Source organism: Suricata suricatta, chromosome 9, assembly GCF_006229205.1.
Source record: "Suricata suricatta isolate VVHF042 chromosome 9, meerkat_22Aug2017_6uvM2_HiC, whole genome shotgun sequence".
Taxonomy (NCBI): Eukaryota; Metazoa; Chordata; class Mammalia; order Carnivora; family Herpestidae; genus Suricata; species Suricata suricatta.
In genome coordinates, this window is record NC_043708.1 from 30,228,925 (window position 1) to 30,250,245 (window position 21,321).

The window sequence follows — 21,321 nt, forward strand, 5'->3', positions numbered from 1 at the left end:
ACCATGCCCATCCCACATGCCCGATGAGGGCACCCACTCACACGGGTGCTTGCAATAGGCTCTGTAAATAAAAGAGGGCGTGTTCCTAGGATGAAATGTCGTGGGTGAGGACGTGTAAGGGAAAATTACAAACCAACCAGCCTGTCTAAATAATTTCTGTCTGTGGAACCCAAAATGGCCAGGCATGGTTCACCATTGTCAGAGTGGTGACCTCTGCCTTCCCACGCAGAAGAAACTGAGGCGTGGAGGAAAACAAGATGTAAATTCTATGGAAGATATTTCTTTGAGGATGGATTGTCCCAATATAGCATATAGGCACTGTTTTTTTTAAACTTTTCCCGCAAAGCATCACTGACTCATATCCCCTCAAATTTTAGAAAAGGCTCCATCTCTACTGCCTCGTGCCATTAAATGAGCCCATATGACCCTTCCACCAAAAGGAATGTGAACTGCTTCCCAGTGGTTTTGCAATGACACGTACTGACAAGTGGCAAGCTGTCGCCTTTCTAGCTTTGCTCAGTAACTTCACTGACCTTGATCTGACAAGCTCTGTCCTTCAAGAGCAAGAGCTAGCAAATCAAACTTCAGGCAGGAAGGAAGGAGGGAGCCCGCGCCAGGGGGTGGGGGGTGGGGAGTGGGGATGGAAGAGATAGTTTTTAATTTGTCAAATAAAGTATCATAACGTCACTCTTCATCTCCCAAAACACAAGTGCATGAGTGTTTATAAGATACGTACCCTGCCTTCTTCCAAAGCCATCTTACAAATAAACACAGAACGAGGATCCTCAGACAAGGCAGAGATGGTAGCTGACTTCTAGGAAGCTTGAAGGAGCCAATTACAATACCTCAGCAGGACCTCTGGTTTTTAGTAGCGGAGGCCAAACGGAAAACACTGGGGCACATGGTTTTGCTTTCAACAGCAAAGAGCATACACACTCACCTACAGAAAACACCTTTGCTGTTCAAGCGAGTCCCAGATGCCCATTGTACTCCCTCCTCACCCATCCCACCCTCACCCCTCTGTCCGAAGCAGATGCTGCGGCGTGAGGCAGCAAGACAACTGCGAAAGCTAATCTGGGGACAAAGCAATAACGTACTGTGGGGCCTGCAAATGTGTTTAGGGCTCCTCTCTGCAAGGGGCAAACTTGAGAAAGGCCTTTGTTGCCATGGAGAGAGCCATAGGGATGACCACCCTTTCCTTCCCCAGCTCCCATCTACTGGCCATGACTGGGCCAAGACACCTGCAGAAGATACACGGGCAGACGTCCAGGAGGCCAGTAGAAATAAACATCAAGGGTTTGTTTTTATATAGATATTTTAAATGCTCACAAGCCCAGATCCGTCCTCGGCTGCTAACGTTAGCGGATTACTCATTCTTCCTTCCAATCGCGTCATGTGCGAGGTTCCAGGTGGCTGTGGGGTATTTGCTCACAACGGCTACCGCTGGTTTCCCTGAGAGCTGTTTATTTTTCCAGGCCTCAGGTCATTACATCACCCCTGCGGTTTCTGGGCAGGCCAAGAGCGCTGGTTTGGGGGCTGGGGGATCCGGCCAGGAGGTGCAATTGCCTCCGTGACCCCACATCCGTCACAGCCGCTGTCCCGCAGGAGCTTCTCTGGCGAGGAAGGGGCAACCCAAAACGCAGCCCAAGGGCTCAGAGCAGGCCCAGAGGAGCAACGCTCTGACACGGGGGGCAGGTAAGGGCCTGGGCGCTGCCAACAGCTTACCTGCGGCATGCATGGCTGAGGCAGGCACACGCTCCCATGTGTGAGGAGACGGGGTTGTTTTCACGGCAAAACTTACAAGACATTTCCACCTTGTGTCCCTGCGCATGGCTCCGTCTCCCGGAGCAGGAGTTTCCACAGGCCGCTGCCTTCCGGGATGCCCGGAAGGCAGCTGTGTGCGGGACCAAGAGGCAAGGGAAGAAAAGCAAGTCCTTCTGGGTTGTACCCACAGAGCCAGGTTCTAGGGCCTTCTGGAAATCCCAGATGAGATCATGAAAGATGTTAACTAGGAATGGTGGCAATAAAGGAAAGAAAGAGACAGATAAGGAAGAAGGGAAGTCAAAGGACTCCACCAGTGGCCCCAAGAGTTAGCCACACAGGGGGGCAGAGGGAAAGGGCCTGTATGCCTTGAGGGCATTGCTATGCTGCTCCAGGAGAAGACTGAAGGCTTACACAATGGTATTTCCTGAGAGTATTTTCCCAGGCCAGAAAGCACAGAATTTTGTAATATAGAGAAGAAAGAAAGAGAGAGAGAGAGAAAGAAAGAAAGGAAGGAAGGAAGGAAGGAAGGAAGAGAGAGAGAGAGAGAGAGAAGGAAAGAAAGGAAGAAAGAAAGAGAGAGAGAGACTTTTATAAATCACAGCTGTAGGAGAGTGCACAGTAAAGTTAGAAGTTGTGGGATCTGGGGTATGGGATAGAGAATGAGACAGCCTAGTTTTCATCATTTCTTCGATCTCTCTGCTCTTTTCTATAAAATGCAGATGACTAAGAAGATTTTTAAGGTCTAGTTATATTAAGAAATGCCTTTGTAGCTAGCCTCTGATACCAAAAACTCCGCGAGAGTTCATATTTTCTCACAAAAGCAGAACAGAGTCTCTGGCCAACACTCATCTGTGGCAAGACGCCTGCTCTCAGGTCTAGGGTGTCGGCTGGCCAGGTACATCATCTTCCTGAGTGCAGGGGAGTTCCTGGTGTGGTGGAGACAAGAATCTGAGGGAGAAGTCCAAAGAGGCAAACCCATCAAGGCCAAGGCTGCCAAGTACTCAGAAGGTGGCACTGACCACAGTGAACACAAGACAAAGCCTTAAAAACAAGGATCGACACCCCCATGAGAGGAGACAGGATAAGTCTGAAGGAGTGTGTGTCGTGTTATTGCAAAGCTTTGGCTGCCCAGTGGAGCCTTTCCAACATCAACAGTCCCCAGGCCAGAAAACAAACCTGGCGTCACAGGGTCTGAGGGTGAAAGACGATGTTTGAGGTGTAGAGGGAACTGGGATGGCCCTCTGGCCTCTGAGAGCGAGTGGGAAGAGCTCGCACCTAGACCAGCTTCTGAGGCCCACTTCACCCTCCCCAGAGGTGGGGGCTGAAGCTCACCTAACCCAGAATCTTCTGGCAAACTCTGGTGGGAAACCTGCCCCACAGGCTTGACCCAGAGGCTCCAGTCCATAGCAGAGCCAGCAGCCCAGACATGAGTTACCATTAAAGTAGATCTGACTTCTCTTCAAACCAAATGGGACAGCATGGCGGGTGGCTAGCACAGTAGCCATTATTTTATAAATCCTTTATGACACACCTAATATGTGTTAGGCATTTCATGTATTGTTGAATCCTCAGAAAAACCCTTCAAGGCACTGATAAGTTTGTTTCACATATGAACTTTCTCAAGGTCTCTTAACTCTCATGGGAAGCTAGCACTGGAAGCCAGGTTTATAGGTTTGTCTGATACCAAAGCCCATGCCATTGCCATTACAAGGTTTACCCTTCTATATACAAATGATGCCCTACCCTTGCCCTACCCTTGCTCCATTTGTGAAGGCATGCACCAGAACAGAATGTTAATGCTTGGCAAAAGTTCGTGTTGGCGGGGGGAGGAGGGCAGGGCTACTGAGCTGCCCAGAACTCCTGGGCTGAGTCAGGCTTCCCTGGGCACATTGGGAAACATCTCAGGAGGCATGGCCCCTACTTCTGCCTGGTCTATGAGAAGGGCCAAAAGCCACAAAAAAGACACCCCTATGCACACATTCCCATCCAAATGCTTCTATGTCATTCCCATATGCCAAGGGCCAGCAAACTGCTTTCCGTAAAGGGTCAGATAGTAAACATTTTAGGTCTTGCAGGCCAGACAGTCTTTGTTACAACTATTTAACTCTACTGTCACAGCACAAAAACAGCCATAGACAATATATAAATAAATGGGTGTGACTGTGTTGCAATAAAAATTTATTTGCACGAACAGGCAGATGGCCATTTGTCAATCCCTGCCTACATGGCTTTGTGACACCATGTCTTTTACACATAATTACATCAAAAGGATCGTACTCAGTCAGTTTTACCACTTGATTATGATGGAGAAAGTCCTCAGTTCATTAGAAAATGCCAAAGGCATCAATCTCTGATCATTGTCACTGGCCTCAGGTTCTCCCAGGGAAGTGCTGGCTCTCCCTGAACTGTCCTGTTCTAGATCTTAACCTTCCAACAGAACTGGGGACAACCAGGAAAAAATGAAGGGGGCTGCGTCACTCCAACATAAGGAAGGTAACTATACCAGCCTGGAAACCATTTCTCAATAAAACCCACTCCTCATCCCGTTGGAAACTATACAGGGCAAGTAGGAATGAAAAGCAGGAGAACTTGAGTGGAAGCAAACATCAAATAACTTCACATCACTACTTTGCTTGACTCAGAGAAAACAGCCCAAGAAGATCAGCACTCTATCTGCAAAGATAAATCCTTTTCCCCAGGCCCACCTCTTACTAGCTGGGACCCAGGAGAAGTTACTTCCTCTCTCTTACCCTCCACTCTTCATCTGTCATTTAGAGACAATAACAATACTTATCTCATTGGGTCATGGGGAAGCTCAAATGACACAACAGATGTCAAGTTCTATGGGACCTGACAGGATGGTTCTGATTCTGATGATGATGATGATGATGATGATGATGATGACAATGACAAAATGACGAGGATGATCTTTGCCCCTCCATCCTCTCTCAGAGCAATCAAACACAGTGAGCTAGATTCTATAATAGACATAATAGATATGGAATAAAGCCCTTGCCCTCACAGAGTTTATAGCCTAGGTAGAGAAATTAACCACTGGTGGATGAAACAGAAGCAAATTGCTGGAGCAACTGCTAAGTGTCAAATGAGGATTCTAGGTGCTGTAGGACTGCAGAGAGCGCTGACCCTCACATCTTCCACCTAGTCCCAGAATGAGAACTAAGCTTCATCTTGGGCCTTTGCAGACCTGCTGGGGGTTCAGGGAAATGGGGGGGGGGGCACTCACAGATGTTCCTTCCAGTCAGATACCACAGGCACCAAAACCACATCTCTTTGACTTATATTTTTGCCTGACAGCAAAACAGGAGGTGGGAAAAGTTTCCGCAAAGAAGCTTTTGCTCACAATGACAATCACAAATTCTTTCCTGGTTGAGGGATTCTCATGGTAAGCAGTATCATTAATATTTCCATTTTTCCTACCATAATGATGAGAGTAACAATGATATGCACTTATTAGTTAGCCAGGCACTGGTTAAGTTCCACATAGATGGTAACTCAGCTAACCTTTGACCACAGTCCCCTGAGGGAAAGATCATAATCCCAGATGAGAACTGAGGCTCAGGGGGGGATTATCTGCCTTGACTGGGTCACTCACTAAGTGTCGGAGCCAGGAAGTAAATGCAGGTTTTGTCGATTCCGATGCCTATGCTTTTAACTACCACAGCATGAATGTATCAAAGACTCTGGTGAACAGGATTCACATGGTCTTCTTCCCACCCCATCCATACCTCTAGCTTTTATAAAAAAGGGAACGATCCATCCCACACATCCAGCTTTTATATAAAAGGGAACCAGATACATGCAGAGGTACTGACCAGCCCAAGTCACAGAGAAAATCAACCAATGCTGTGTGGACCCACCTCACAGCATGCATGCAAATTCCCACACTATCACCTTTAGGACAAAGCTGGCTGGCATACAGATAAACCTAAAGGGGGCCAATGACATCCCATTCATTAATTAATGGTCTTGTAAAACTCTGCCCATCAGCTCAAAGGGATGTATCTTTTGTTTACAGACCTTGATGTCCATAAGGAAAAAATGATACAGCTTCAATGAAATTCACCAACTAGGCATAAATTATGCAAAGGGACATTTCTCTCAATGAGGACTTAGGCTAAGTAAAAGAAGGATGATTCCCCCATGATAGAGATACAGATTGGGTTTGGCAAAACATTTTCCTATTGGTGGACTTTTGCTCTTTAGTGATGGTAAGTGAATTTTATTGACTTTGGTCTTCGTTGATGATTGATGAGCTCTACAAGTGATTCCTACAAATCTGATCCCCCTTCAGAAATGATCACCTTTCCACAAGGGGTTCAGCCAGCACCAAAACTTGACCACTCATGAGACCCTAAAAGATCAGATCAGAAAATACATGACTGCAGGCAGTTATTTTGAAGCCTTAAAAAACACACAGAAGCAAGTCTCTCATGGCTTGAGGTCCAACGTTTCCATGCCAACCTATTTCTTAAAATTCTCTACATGGCATGTAAAGAGTCACTTAAAAGTATTAAGACATGTAGTCAAAAGATGTTTTGCTAAAAGGATCAAATACTCATGAAAGATGATCCCTGAGATACTAAGTGAAGAAAATTCAAGTTAAAAGGGATGAACTCATCTAATCTCATTTTGCAGCTATCGAAGTGGAAGACAGGACAGGTTAAATGACTTGCCCAAGCCCACACCACAGGTAGTTGTGGAGCAACCCCAGGGCAACCTCGGGCAAATCGGGTGTGTATACAATCCCAGGCTGATTATTTACCTGAATTTCTTACATTGGTGTTGTTCAGCTTGGAGTCCTTGATTACCAAGTGCTTAATCCATAGAGTGGGGGCCGTAATTTCTGAAAAAAAAAAAAAAAAGGAAGAAAAGAAAAGAAGGAGAAAATAAAGTCTAGGCAAAGGGGGTAGATAACTTGTAGTTATAACTTGTAGTCCCCAGACTTCAGGAGCTTTTTCTGAAGCCTGAGGCATCAAGGCATGGAGCTTTCTCCCTCATTCCACATCCACTTTGTCCCAATGCCCTCTCCCTTCTCACTAAGGAAGCTCCTCTACCCGCCAGCTCATAGGAGCCAAGCAGGGCCTCCTGTGCTCAGATGCAGAGTGGTCTAAGTCCAGAGGCACTGAGCCGCTCCATCCAGGAATAAAAATATTATCCCAGGAGGTGAGGAGCATGGGCCAAGCCAAGTCTCTCTCAGCTGCTTCCCTGGAAGAAGATTTAAAGGGGATAAATCAACAAACAAATGCCAAACAAACCACAGAGACCATTTTGGAGGAAATGGCTGAGCCACAACAGATTTCAGCTTGCTGAGACTCTGTTCCACATGGGAAGGAAAGTGATGAGTGCAATGTGTGCATCAATACCCATCCTAATGGTTTCTCAGGGAACAGAAGCTGAATCTCTCCATCCAGAGAGCTTGGGGGGAACCTCTAGGCCCTTCAGAGCTGGGTCACCCGGTGGACAAGTGGCATGGGCATCAGGAGAACACTGATCAACTTTAGAGTCATGAAATCTTCAGTGGGATTGTTGGGGCGATCTCCCAACATGACATGGTCTCCATCTCCCTTCTGATCCCCCAGGAACTCAGACCTGCCAATAATCCAGGAGATTTGTGGATCACAGAAACATCTGAATTTCTAGGCATGAACACATACGTGTTCCACTAAATGACCAGTTGTACAGGAGAGCTCACATTTCAATCCTATCTGGAGCTGAGCCTGTGCTAGAGACATCCCGAGCCACAGTACCAACCAATGGTATAATTTCTTTTTACTCTTGTCTCCCTGCCCAGTCCCATGATTTAGGCCTAGATGGACTCAGTTGAAAACTTCTCAGAGGTTGCTGCATGTTGCGCTGAGAGTCAAACCTCATTGTCAGGCCTTCTAGAAATTGCACTCTGCCAAGCTTCCTGCTCCTCTTCTCGGGAACCTGGAGTAACACAGCAGAGCACCCTGAAGTATGCAGGGCAGGAGCAGCCCAAGCTCAAATAGAGGCCAGCCTTCTGCACTCCATGTCCTTCCTATCCATTCCTCATACCTCCAGGGACATCCAGCCTCTATCTTGCTACAACCCACACTATTTCTCTTGCCCTAAATTCTCCTCTTGCAAATGCCTTGACTCAGCTATCAAGGTCCAACTTAGCTAAGCCAGGTCCACTAACCCATCTCCTTCCTCCTACTTTCCTACAATGCCCCATCTCCACAATATTCTCCCCTCTGTCTATACCAGTACCCCAACTACAATGCCCTGATTCTTCCCTTTTCCCTTTCAAGATCCAGCCCACGTTCCGTCTCTTCATACAGTCTTTCCCTAGACCACGGTGATCCCTTTTTCCCATAAATGTCCATTATAATAAAAACTGAGACCATGTAATTTAACACATAAAGTTCTTCAATAGTTTCCATTATTTTGAGAGCAGAGGCTTCATCTCATCCAATCCTCCTTTGCCCCCCACAGGCCTAGCACAATGATGGGCACAGAGAAGGAACTTTTAAGTGTCGGTTCATCTTCTGAAGGGACAGTGCTGGCCTGTCTTTCTCAGTCATGGCTTCTCAGTCTTGGCAGCTCAAAGGGTCCATCCAGGCTGTGTTATTGTTGGACATCAGCAGCCAGGCAGGAAGCCTGGCTAGAACAGAGGGCCTTTCCAGAAGTAGAGAGTATACCAGTTCCTGGGAGGATTTGCATTTTTTAAAAGGTTAAAACAACCCAGACTAAACTGGGAAAAATTGAAATTAAAAAAGAAAAAACTAATAATAAAGCTTACACAAACATCCAAAGAAAAGATGTTCCTCAAATCTAAAGAGAATACGAGTCGTAAGTAATACAAGAGCTTACCATCTCCATCGAATACTGGCTGCGTCTCCATCGTGGGTGTTGGTTTAGACCCGTCATCTGAATTGAGGGTTAAAAAGAATCGAAAAGAGACTACCATTATTGAGGTAAATACTATCTACTCTCCAGCACTGTTGAATGGTTGGGGTTTGCACATGGCCCGGCCAAGTCCCAATGAAGAGACGGAAAGGAAAGGAAAGGAAAGGAAAGGAAAGGAAAGGAAAGGAAAGGAAAGGAAAGGAAAGGAAAGGAAAGGAAAGGAAAGGAAAGGAAAGGAAAGGAAAGGAAAGGAAAGGAAAGGAAAGGAAAGGCAAGGCAAGGCAAGGCAAGGCAAGGCAAGGCAAGGCAAGGCAAGGCAAGGCAAGGCAAGGGATGGAGGGAGGGAGGGAGGGAGAAAGGGAGGAAGGGAGGAAGGGAGGAAGGGAGGAAGGAAGGAAGGAAGGAAGGAAGGAAGGAAGGAAGGAAAGAAGGAAGGAAGGAAAAGAAAAGACAAGAAAAGAAAAGAAGGGGAAAAAAGAACCACAGAGAGACACCATGAGTAAGACGAACCCAGGTGTGTGTTCACCATCCCAGGAGAGGGACAAAAGACAGCTCAATTGTCATGGCTTTGGAGGGTCCTTCCTCACTAGCCTGCATGTACCAGCACGATGACTCTGTCAGCCCTGCTCCTCCCCACAGGAGAGCTGAGGTGGGAAGCAGTCATCTTCCCCAGAAGCCCGGGTTTTGGCCAGGCAGGTTAGGATAAGGTTACCATTCTTGGTGGCATCAAATTCTGGTGTCCCCAGTTCCTTCCTGCCCTCTTATAAAAGGTACCAGCACAGTACCTCGTGGCCCCCATTGAAGAGCTTAAAGAAAACATGAGACCACAGTCCTATTCCCTCTTGAGCACCTAGCCATTTCTCTATCCTCACCTAAAAGGGAAGAGAAGGCAGGAAGGCCCATCCTCTCTCCAGTATGCCAAAGTGAAGAGAATCAGGGACCCTTAGAACATTTTAAACTGTGAAACAGCATTCCCTCCAATCCCCAAGGAGGTGGGGGGCAAACAGAATGGAAGGGAATGTGGGAAACTGCACCCTGGATTTGCTATGAAAGTTCTACCATCGGTGATGGGAGCAGAAGTTCCCAGTAACAAAGCCCAAGCCCTAATCCACTCCATTCCGGCGATGCTGGCAGCTCCCTGCAGGGTAAGAACCTCTGCAGGTCAGGAGTGAGTGTGGACTTTACCCACCTTTCAGGACTCTGAGTTATTTTCATCAAGATCCCCAAAACCTTAGTATCGGGCAGAGTCTCTCAACTTTTTTTCATTATTTTCCACTAAAGAGCATTTTTAGTCCTTTTTTCCCCTAATAACCTACCTAATGAACGGTTAATAACACAGATACACTGTATATCTGTTGATGTATGTATATCTGTGCTTTCTATGTATAAAGGGCAAGAGTTCTTTTTCTCCCTGTCACTCCCAATCCATTTTTGCCTACTTGGTATCTCGGCCCCCACCAAGAATGAACAGTTGAGAGATTTCTCTGTGTTCCTCTTGGGCGGGGAGAAAAACCTCATGGTTCCCGGCAGTGTGATGATTACACCATCCTCCAGAAATCTTTTATCACCAGACACTCTACTCTCCAAGCATTAACGATTTTGTTGTCATTTTATTCAATCAGTTGTTTATTTATATTTGCTTGTTTGTTTTGCCAATGGCTCTAATTGTTAAGCTTTTGGTAACTATTACTTTTGTTTATTTATTCTAGCGGAAGAATAATGAACACACAGCGTTGTGTGAGTTTCAGGCATCTGTCACCACACCAAGTTGTTACACTGTTATAGACTATATTCCCTACGCTGTACATCACATCCCCATATCTTATTTATTTTATAACCAGAAGCTTGTACCTCTTAATCCCGTTCACCTATTTCATTAACTATGGAGAATGCAAGTTCTCAGATAGTCTCTGCGGCGCCAGTCAGATCACCCATAACAACAACTCTCCACCATTTGGAACTCCCAAGACCTTTGGCCGACTTCCCTGCATCTTATCAGAAAGGGAGGAAGAACACAGAGTTCTGATCCCTCTCTTGCACCCATACCCCATCCTTGGGATCTAAAGACTGGAGAGCTATAGAGACCCTAATCGTGGCTGGAGGCTGAAGCCAGCAATCGGACAGTTGTGCGACCCCTGGCTCTGCCATTATTCCCCTGTGCTGATACTGAGGCCCGATTCCCAAGGCGATCCCGAACTATCTGACAATCATCCCAAGGAACGAGATATAGCAGGGGGAGAGGAGCTAACTCGCTGTATATCTTATTTGCCTCCAACTGGAGTCCAGAACAGGCATCTTTTGAGGCAAAACTGTGTAAGTTTGATCTGGAAGTCATTGAGGGAGAATAAACACAGAGCAGAACCACACAATGTCATTTTTTTAAATAGCATCACTTCCCCTGACTCTATTAACACCTCTTTCCATTGAATTCAATGAGCCACTGAATGAAGTCTTTTGGCAGCTGCAAGGCACATTTGGTTGCTCCTGCCGGATGCAGAGTTCACAGTCTAAATAGCCTAGCACGAAGTGCTCAGCCTCTCCACACCGGGTGGCTTCACTTTAGAAGTCTTAAGGGCAACAAAAGGAAAAGTGAGAAATCAAGCATTCCCAGAGGGACAACGGTGAGAACCCAAGTGAAAAGCGGCGCATGCAGTATTTTAATATTCAACTAAAATCCTCCCAAGTTCCAAGAGCTGTAACTCTCTCTGGAGCAGGATAAGAGAAAACATTCTGCCATCATCCAGAAGAGAGTCTGGGACTGCCTATCTGGAGTAGCAATCAGCAGAGGTCTGTTGATCAAGGAGAGGAAGGAGTGTTTCTAGTCTCCTGGGGGGAAGTTCTGCAGGCCGAGGACCTCCGTGATTGCCCAGATGCGGACCCAGAGCCCACATCACATGCAGCCACGTGCAGGGATCTTCCTGCAGGGTAGGGTCACCAAGGGTGAGGAGATACAGCTGTGCTGCCACAATGGACGCCCTAGGTGGAAATCTTTATGAAGTGAGAAAAGACAAAGTGCCCTGCTGCCAGGAGAGCCACCTGTGAAATTCAGCTGCCCCAAGGCTGGGAGTCCAAGCCAAAGCCAACAGGACCCTCTGACCATCATCTCCGGGCACCTGGGCACCTGGCTTCCAACCCAGCAAACAAGCGCACCCTTCTACCAAACATAGGTCCACGGCCTGGGTCCAAGGTCTACATCAGAGCTGCTTCCTGGCAAGCCTGGGGACAATACCAGCCCCCACCCTGGGCTCTGGGGAGAGAGAAGAGCTTCCACTCAGTTCCCCAGTCTCTAGTGGGGTCACGCTCCAGATTCTGGCTTTATGTCCAATAAACCGGGCAGACTGAACCCGTCACTCTTCTTCTCTGGGCAGGGATTTCTTCTTTCAAAAATGAAGGATGCCTGCCTGGTCTCAGGACATTGTACAGGAGTAAGGACTTTAAAGGCCTCAAGACACTAGGTATGAGCAAGGACTTCAAAGGTATAAATACCACAAGTATACACCATCTTAGCCAACTGCTAACTTTTTTTTTTATGTTTTATTTATTTTTGAGAGACAGAATGTGAGCAGGGGAGGGGCAGAGAGAGAGAGAGAGAGAGAGAGAGAGCACGAGAGAGCATCCAAAACAGGCTCTAGGCTCTGAGCTGTTGGCACAGAGCCTGATGCGGGGCCTGAAGCCACAAACCGTGAGATCATGACCTGAGCTGAAGTCAGACCTTCAACCAACTGAGCCACCCAGGCCCCCCCCAACTGCTAACTTTTAAAATTGAACTAACAAAATTAAAATCCTATCAAAGTTTTTAATTAAAACAAATAAAGTAAACCTTACAACTCAGTAAGAAGATGTACAACCTACTTTTAAAGTGAGCAAAATATTTTAATCGACATTTCCTACCAAAAGAAGGTGCATGGATAGCTAAAGAATACACGAAAAGAGGCTCAATTTCACCAGTTGTCAGGAAAATGCAGATTAAAACCACGATGAGGTGCCACTATGAACCTGCTAGAATAGCTAAAATTTTTTAAATAGAAAATACCAAATGTTAGCAAGGATGCGGAAAAACTAAAACCCTCATTCATTGCTGTGGGAATGTAAAATGGAGTAGTCATATTGGAGAACGGCTTGGCAATTTCTTTAAAATGTCAAACGTAAACTTACTATTTTATGCAGACATTCCACTCTTGAGAATCCAACCAAGAAACAGAGAAACATGTCCACTCAGAGGCATGTATGCAAATATCCATGGCAGCATTACTTATGATAGTCTCAAACTGGAAACAATCCAAATGTTTGTCAACTGGCAAACATATAAACAAACGATGATAGGTCCATAAAGTGGAATATTACTTAGCAATGAGAAAGAACTAATTACTAATATGTATGATGATATAAACTTCAAAAGCATTATATGAAAGAAGACATGTACAAATACTACATATTGTATGATTCCACTTATATGAAATGCCTAGTAAAGCTCTGTAGTTGCCTGGGGCTGGAGGAGGCAGAGGGTTAGAACTATAAATGGGTACAAGGTTTCTTTTCGGAATGATGGAAATGTTGACTGGCAATGGCTGCACAATGCTCTGTGCTAAATCCATTGAACTGGACGTTTATGATGGGCAAATTTTATGGAATCTAATGATGCTTCAATAAAGCTGTTACAACAAAAGGGGAGGAAATGCTAGTGTCATCCTAGATCAAACCTCAGGCAGCGTAGCTACATTATTTCAGTGGTTCTTAATCTGGGGGGAGACCCTCCCATGTATTTTAAAGAAAAACGTATCTGAATCTCAGTTTACGTATACACACAGGACGATTTGATGCCTGATGCTTATCACTTGTGGTTCTTTTGGACCTCAAGTAGTAAGACTTCAGTTCTCTTTAACACCACAATACTCTTCCAGAACTAGGAGAAGAGGATAGAACACTGGAAAAAAGCCAATTCAAAGATTGTCACTTTTCTTCCAAGCAAAAAGAAAAAAAAAAAGTAAGTTTGGAAACACACACACACAAATAAAACAGTTTTAAAAAAGCAAGGCAAGTTTACATGAAAGAATGAATGAATGAGGCAAACCTGACAGAATGTCTCAAGGATGATGTCAAGATCAGCAATAACGATACCACATTTTGCAACTCTCAAGGTTCTGGCAGGTGGCTTTCCTCGTCTTTTCTCACCACTGGCCAGCACAGAGGCAGCCACCAGGCGGATAGAAAAGAGACAGAGTCTCAGGGATAGAAAGTGACTTGCTCGAGCCCCAGAGGTGGTGATCAGCAGTGGAAACGGCCCAGCCCCGAGCCCTGGCAATTTCCCCAACCCCTCTGCCATGCCTCAGCCTTGCGGTGCAGCCCCAGAGAACTTGTGTGACAGCACAATTCCTCGCCCTGCGAGAAGGTCTGGCCCACGCACAGACAGCTGGTAGTCACTTCGACCCCGATGACACCATTCAAAGTCTCCTCTGTTTGGCTTTTTGATTCCTGATTGACACTCGCTGGCAAGTGGAGATAAATGCGGGCTGAGGACAATGTTGATCCGCTCTGACTATTCTCAGCGAAAAGACTTTTCAGAATAACAAACAAAACAAAACAAAAACTCCAAAACATTGGTGTGCTTAAGGGACTGAATAGAGCCCAAGAGGTCCAGGGAAGTAGGGCCGTGCCTTTCAAGGCGCTGGCAAGTCCATTGAGGAGTTAATTGTTTGGGTGTACAATGCGTTTATTCTGACCACATACAAAGAGCTTTCTCTTCCAGGTCCTTCAAAAGCAAATGTGTCAAAGGGGCCAGAAGAGGAATCTGTATTAATGGCATCTCTTGGGGTCTCTGAGACTGAAGAGCCTTGGAGAATGAAGAAAAAAGAAATCACCACCCCCCTCCTGAGATTCAGAAGGTCGCTCAGTGATCCCAAGTCCCCTTGGAATCTTGGGCTCTGCCCAAGCCATGTCCATCATGGGTCACCCTCCCTCGTGAATTCTTTCAGGCTGCCATTGGTCATGTTTTCCAAAGACATAGAGATAAACTTCAGCCTGGCGGAAGTACTGTGCTTTTGAAGGGACCGACCACATTTACGCCAGAGCCACTAACCCCTTCAGTGTGTGACTCAGGCACCTTATGGAGAAGTTGAAATGATGTATTCTGGGCATCACAAGGAGACATCAGTACCTGTTTGCAAAAGTCCCTTAAGGCGCTGGCCCAAATCACCCCAGAAGGAGGATGGCATTTTAGTCAGCCTCAACATTTCCTAAGATGCATGTCCCAGGACCACAAGACTCGGCAACGTCCTGTGAGCTTTCCTAATCCTGACCTCTGAGCACAGAGGTTATCTGAGCACTTCACGACCTTTCCAGAGCAAGAGACCGATGTTTTTTCACATTCCATCTACCCACATGCATATTCCCTACCAAAAGAAGTAAAAACAAGCTTAAAGCAGTCTTTTTGCAAACAATTCCCCTCAAGCTCCACATTCCCATGAATAAGAGTAAAAACATGATGCTGGTGGAAAAAATAGACCAGACATGGAAGAAGAAGAGGAGAAAAAGGAGGAGGGAGAGGAGAGTGCGGAGGGGGGAGGAGGAGCTACCAGCAGCAGAGTCCGTTCAGAGCTGGGTGCACAAAGAGGACTGTGCTAATTTTTTTAAGTCTTTATTTTGAAATGATTCTAGGTTCTCAAGAAATTGCAGAAATAGTACAATACCCTTCACCCAGTTTCCCCCAGCGGTAACATATCTATAGTTAACATAAATAAATAGATAACCTATAATTATATAAGTAACCTCATTATTGTACAATAGCAGAATCAGGACATCGATACTGGTGAAATCCACGGGCCTTATTCATATGCCACCAGTTTTACATGTACTCATTTGTGTATGTGTGTGTGGGGGGGTATAATTCTATGCAGTTTTATCCGTGTGCAGATTCGTGTAACCACCATCAATAAAGCACAGAACTATTTCATCACCACCACGATCTCCCTCTACTACCCCTTTATAATCACTCTTCCCCCCTCCACCCCATCTCTCTCCCCTGGCACCCACTAATCCTTTGTCTGTATCTATAATTTTGTCCTTTCCAGAATGTTCCATAAATGGAATCGTGCAGCGTATGACCTTTGGAAATCAGCTTCTGTCACTTCGCATAATGCCCTTGAGATCCATCCAAGCCACAGTTGTGTATACCAACGGTGTATTCCCTCCTATTGCTGAGTCATATTCCACAGTGTGCAGGCACCATTGTGGGTCTCACCACTGAAGGACGTTTGCATTGTTCCCCTCTTCGGTTACTACAGATAAAGCTGCCGTGGTGGCTCATGTACAGGCTTTTGTGTGCACACAAGTTCTCATTTCTCTGGAATAAAGGCCCAGGAGTACCACTGCTAGATTATATGGTAAGTGGATGTTTAGTTCTTTACTTTTTAAAGAAACTTCCGAAGTATTTTTCGGAGTAGCTGTGTCATTTTACATTCTTCCCAACAACGCATGAAAGATCCAATCTCTCCACTGTCACTATTTTTTATTTTAGCTCTTCTAACAGGTGTACAGTGATATTGTATCATGATCTTAATTTGCATCTCTCTATACTTAATGATGTTGAACATCTTTTGTGTGTGTTTACTTGCTCCCTGCATCGGTGCTCTGGTGAAACGTCTATTTGTGTATTTTGTTGAGTTTCTGAGAAGATAGAAGTCCTATGTCAGATATGTGGTTTGTAAGTATTTCCTCCCAGTCTGTCCTTTTTTCTTTTGTTCTCTTAACAAGATCTTTCAGAGCAAGTTCTTAATTTCTATTAGGACCAATATCTCAGTTTCTTGGATCATGTGCTAGTTGATCTAAGACACAAAAGCTCTATGTTCAACTACCTACAGCTTCTTCTGAAAGTTTTAAGAGTTTTTACATTTTACATTTCAGCCCAAGATCTACTTTGAGTTAATTTTTGTATCAGTTGTGAGGTTTGGGTTGAGGGTTTGGAGTTTTTATTTTGCCTATGGGAGTCCAGTCACTATGGTGCTATCAGAACAATCTCTACACCTTTGTCAAGTCAGTTCACCATAGAAGTGCAGGCCTGGCTCTGGGTTCTTTGCTCTGTTCCTTTGGTCAATGGGTCTATCCCTTGGTCAATGCCATACCGTCCTGATTACCACAGCATTATAAGTCTTCATCGGAATACTAGGATTTCAACTTTGTGATATTCTGGAAAAGGCAAAATTATGGAGGCAGTAAAAAGATCAAGGATTGCCAGGGGTAGGGAGTGGGAGGCGAAAAGGGATGTACAGGCAAAGCACAGAGGATTTCTAGAAAAGTGAAGCAACTCTGTCTGATACTAGAATGGTGGATACGTGTCATTATACATTTGTCCATTTCCATAGAAAGTAAAACACCAAGAGTGACCCCTAATATAAACTATGGACTTCGGGTGATAATGAGGTGTCAGTGAAGATTCACTAATTGTAACAAATGTGCCACTCTAGTGCAGATGTTGATAATGGGGGAGGCTGTGCCTGTATCAGGGCAGGGGCTATGTGGGAAATTTGTGTACTTGCCTGTGTAATTTTGCTGTGAACCTAGAAGTGCTCAAAAAAAAAAAAGTCAGTTTTAAAACAGGAAATGAAACAAACATATTTAAAGGGGGACAGGTCAGAGCATTTGTTCAGAAGAACACTAGGAAGCATGAATTGAAAATTCATAAAGGGGGGCGTCTGGGTGGCTCAGTCAGTTAAGCATCCGACTTCAGCTCAGGTCATGATCTCACAGTTTGTGAGTTCGAGCCCCGCGTTGGGCTCTGTGCTGACAACTCAGAGCCTGGAGCCTGCTTTGGATTCTGTGTCTCCCTTTCTCTTTGCCCCTCCCCTGCTCGTGCTTTGTCTCTGTCTCTCGAAAATAAATAACATTAAGGATCTCTTTGTTTAAAAAAATCAGATAGAATGATACCTCCCATTTAAGTTTTCTTTTTAAAATTCTTAACTCTTCTAGCTCCGTTGCCTTTCCACGTAAACTTTACAATAAGCCACTTTCGAGCCTCAGTTTTCTTTCAGCAGGTACAAAATTGGAACACGAAAACCTGAAGGTGGCCTCTCCCATGAGGGCTCTGTGGCGCTCGGCGCTGGCAGTAAGTGGTTCAGATGCGGCCCTGAGGCCTTTGTACCTGCACTTCCTCCCTCCAGGCTGCTAAGCCATGCTGGGAACTGAACTTACTCAGTCAAGGGACAGTGTATTCTCGAAGGCCTGACAATCTCCGAGCCTTCACTGCACTTCGGGGCCCTCACAAAGGCACGGGGCAGAGGGATCAAGAACTTGCCCGTGGGCCATGCTCAGCCCAGGCAGCCTCGCCCAAGGGTCCTTCTTCGCGGCTCTGGCCTTGGGCACCAACCAGGGCTGTGTGACGGGGCCCCCTGCTTTGCGCCCCTCCCTAGGTGACACGTTCCCAGCATCTAGACGTCTGTGCTCCCTGGGAGGCTTTACCTCCATCGGAAGATAACCTCTGTAAGAAGAGGCTAAGAACCATGAGAATGGGAGTTCCACAAGGCGAGGCCAGAACTCTGATGTTACTTGTCACTGGGTCCTCAGTGACTGCAACAAGCCTGGCACTTAGGAAGCTCTCGGTAAACATTTGTTGAATACAAGAGTAAGAAACCAAGTATATACACCAAAGGTTCCTAAAAACACCAGGGACTCATAAGGACCTATGACTAGGAGGCTTTTCTGGATCCCTAATCCCCATTTCCTCTCCAGTCCTGGAAACAGGGATATGGCAAGGATTCAAACTCTTTGTTTAGTATCCTCCACACATAATTTGCTTTCAGAGACCCCAGAATAGAGACTGAGGTGGCGGGCCGGGACTGAGTACCAGGAGCCGAGCTGGGGAGGGGGAAGGACGGGGATGCAGCACACACATGCATGCTCTAACACACTCGGGCACACCCCCCTGCAATTGAACCCCACAGGGCCGGTACACAGATGTGCCAGGCTGGGTCAGGGTGGCTCGGGGCACCAACAAACAGCAGCCACACACGTGCAGAGAGCAAAAAGCTGCCTCTCGCAGGCCTGGCGCTGCCGAGGCACAGCTCTGTTTCCGGAGGCACCGTGTCAGAGGGAATGCTTCCCGCCCAGGGAGATCCGACGCGAGCAGAGGCCAACTCCCAGAGGTCCTCAGCTGTCTCCATTCAAATCCAGCCCCAGAGGTGGCAGGGAATCAGACTTTTGCCATCTGATGACAATGCTGACAGGTCAAGTGCAGACCCAGCCTCTCCTTCAGTGCTGGGGGGAGAGAAAAGAGAGGTAGCTGGGAAGCAGTTAGTGTCATGGGAGCAGGAGTGATGTCCCACGTGTAGAATGCTCTGAGACAGCCAGGCTCCCACATGTCGGCTAGTCTCAGGGCAGCGAGGGTGAACCTCCTTCAGGTGCGCTGCCCACAGGAGGGCTGAGGCTGGCGGCCACACAGTCCCCTTGGTCTGGGATGCCTGCCATCCCTCACCCCTGCACTAAGCACATCCCTCAGCCAGGAATGAGAGTGCTGCTTAATCCATCTCTGGAGCGACAGGTCCTCCGACCTGCCACCAACCTGTAGACCAGGGTCCGTGGAAGATTCTCAACACTGAGACACAGAGAGGGACCCCGGAAAAACGACTGTGACTCACTGAGAGTGCACAGTATGGAGCAGCTCCTGGGGGATAAACAGTCTCCATAAATTACAGGTGGGTTGGGTGTAGGGAGTTCTGCCTCTCTCCAACCCTGGCTTGACAAGTACAGACGTCTGTGCAGAAAATGTAAGCAGGGTCTGGTAATGCTTTCATTTTTCTCCCACTTCCTTAAGCAGCTAAATCCCAGACCTCTTACAAGTAGGAAATACCCAAACTGCGGAAAACTCCAGATGGCTCTCAACTTTCACTTGCTGTGTGTAGAAGCATTCCAGGGTCTCCACAGTCCTGGATGCACAGAAGAAAGCTCGGGAGAACTGGCAGAAAGACCTACAAACGCTTTCCCGCCCTCATCCCCTAGAGGCTGAGAATCCCCTCTTGTACCTCACAAGCAGCTGAGCCCAGAACCTGTTCCTGACTTTGTATTCAGCAATCCTGGAAGCTCCCCAAATTGTCCACTTCCATTAGCATCAAGACCCCAGAAAGAGGCGCCTCGGGAAAATGTGCTCCGGGTAAATTCATGATCTCGAAACACATTTTGCATCCCCGCTACTTCTCAGCTGTCCTTCGACTGCTTTGGTTGAAACCAAAAATTTGTCTCTACCCCAGCTTCTGCAGCCTCCAACTGTTCTCGCAGCGGACTGTCAGAGCTCAAGGGCAGCCCTCTTCCTGTCTTCTGATAGTCCTCTGAAGCATCGATAAAACACATGTGGAGTCACGTGTGCCTCCCCCAACATCCCCCACACCCCCACATCCCCCTTCAAGGGCAAGGACCAAAGGAGAAGCAGGGGAGGGGAGCCAGGATGGGAGTGCCCCAGATCAATGGATATTTGAAACTCAAACACATGGCCCGGGACCTACGCCACACGTGTTAATTACCACACATGTGCCCATAAAGGGGTCCGTTAAACACAAGGGGCCCAAAGAACAGAGTGAGGAAAGGACATTCCAAGGCATTAAGTAAATAGTCTGAAGTTCTGACCCTCCTCCCCTCCCAGAGCACGTGCATATGGGTAAGATAACAGCGCCTCCCTCCCTCCTTCCCCCACTTCTCGGGCCCCCTCGGGCCCCACACCTGTGGACCCAGGAGGCACAACCCAGGCCTGCCGTCTGGGCCAGCCGCCTGTGACCTGCTACCGCCTGGCCTCGCTCCCTCCTCCCTTCCTCCTGCTATCTCTCCGAGCCTCCTCCCCCAGCCTCCTCGGCTCAGCCTTCTCCTCCTCTCCTCCGCAGGACTAATTCCTGGCTGGCAACCAGACCCTCCATCTTCGCACAATACACCTTTTCATTCCTTCCAGGCGGAGGGAACCGATCCTCCGAGCCCTGTTGGCCCAGGAGTGGGGCTCCAAAAGGCAAGAGGGCGGGGAGAGGAAAGGCTGGGCCTGCACCTCTCCCCCCCCAGCCCCACTCCCCCCTGTCACCCCCACCACTCTCACGCCCAGACCTGAGGCCTGGCTTGTACCCCTCACTCTGCACAAGGGCCCAGGCCTCGCATCTCTGCAGCAAGCCTCAGTGCTGTGAGCTCCAGCTCCCAGGAGATTTTGTCTAGGAGACCCCACGTGTGGGCACCGGCTCAGACAAGGGGCCTTTGTGTCTTCCCACCTGCTGCCCTCCAGAGCACATTCCATTCTTAAGTGGCAGCCAGGAGAGGGACCTCAGCGGCCGACACAGGATATTACAAATGCCCTCTCGCACCCTGTCCCCCTTCAAACCCCAGCTTCCTGGACAGGTGTGGCTTCAGGTGGCGCTTCCTGCAGGTGGCCTGAGCCTGCTTTTCTCTGCACTGCCACAGCAGACAAAGAGGAGAGGATTAGCACTGACATACGTCCTCCAGAGCAGAAGGAAGGAGAGGCTATGGGCAAAAGTCAAGTTTCCAGAGGCAAGTGAGTCCAAGCATCCCCCACGGGGCTTCTGCACCACAGAGCAATCCTCCGTAGAAGCATCTGGGAGGCAGGAACCCATCCAGAGTAAGGAAGCAGACTGCTGGAAACAGCAGCTTATTTCTGAGATGAGGCTTCAGACTCTACCCCCTCTTCCTCGC

General features: G+C 47.3%; 1 protein-coding gene and 1 long non-coding RNA gene across 6 annotated transcripts in view; one reads left to right on the forward strand and one right to left on the reverse strand.

Annotated features, from left to right (window-relative positions):
• The window catches only part of SMOC1 (SPARC related modular calcium binding 1), a 153,986-nt gene that overhangs the window by 29,690 nt on the left and 102,975 nt on the right, over nt 1-21,321 (reverse strand). For 4 of the 5 annotated variants that reach the window (XM_029952495.1, XM_029952494.1, XM_029952491.1 and 1 more), the window contains exons 6-7: nt 8,620-8,709; nt 6,548-6,628 (exon numbers count right to left, since the gene is read on the reverse strand). In XM_029952495.1, the coding sequence (XP_029808355.1) occupies nt 6,548-6,628; nt 8,620-8,709 (171 nt within the window). The remainder of the gene's footprint in view (nt 1-6,547; nt 6,629-8,619; nt 8,710-21,321) is intronic. The other variant, XM_029952492.1, reaches the window with a different exon arrangement.
• LOC115302561 lies at nt 1,582-16,030 on the forward strand. The gene is made up of 2 exons (XR_003913533.1): nt 1,582-1,695; nt 15,723-16,030. It is a non-coding gene; the product is annotated as an uncharacterized LOC115302561 (long non-coding RNA).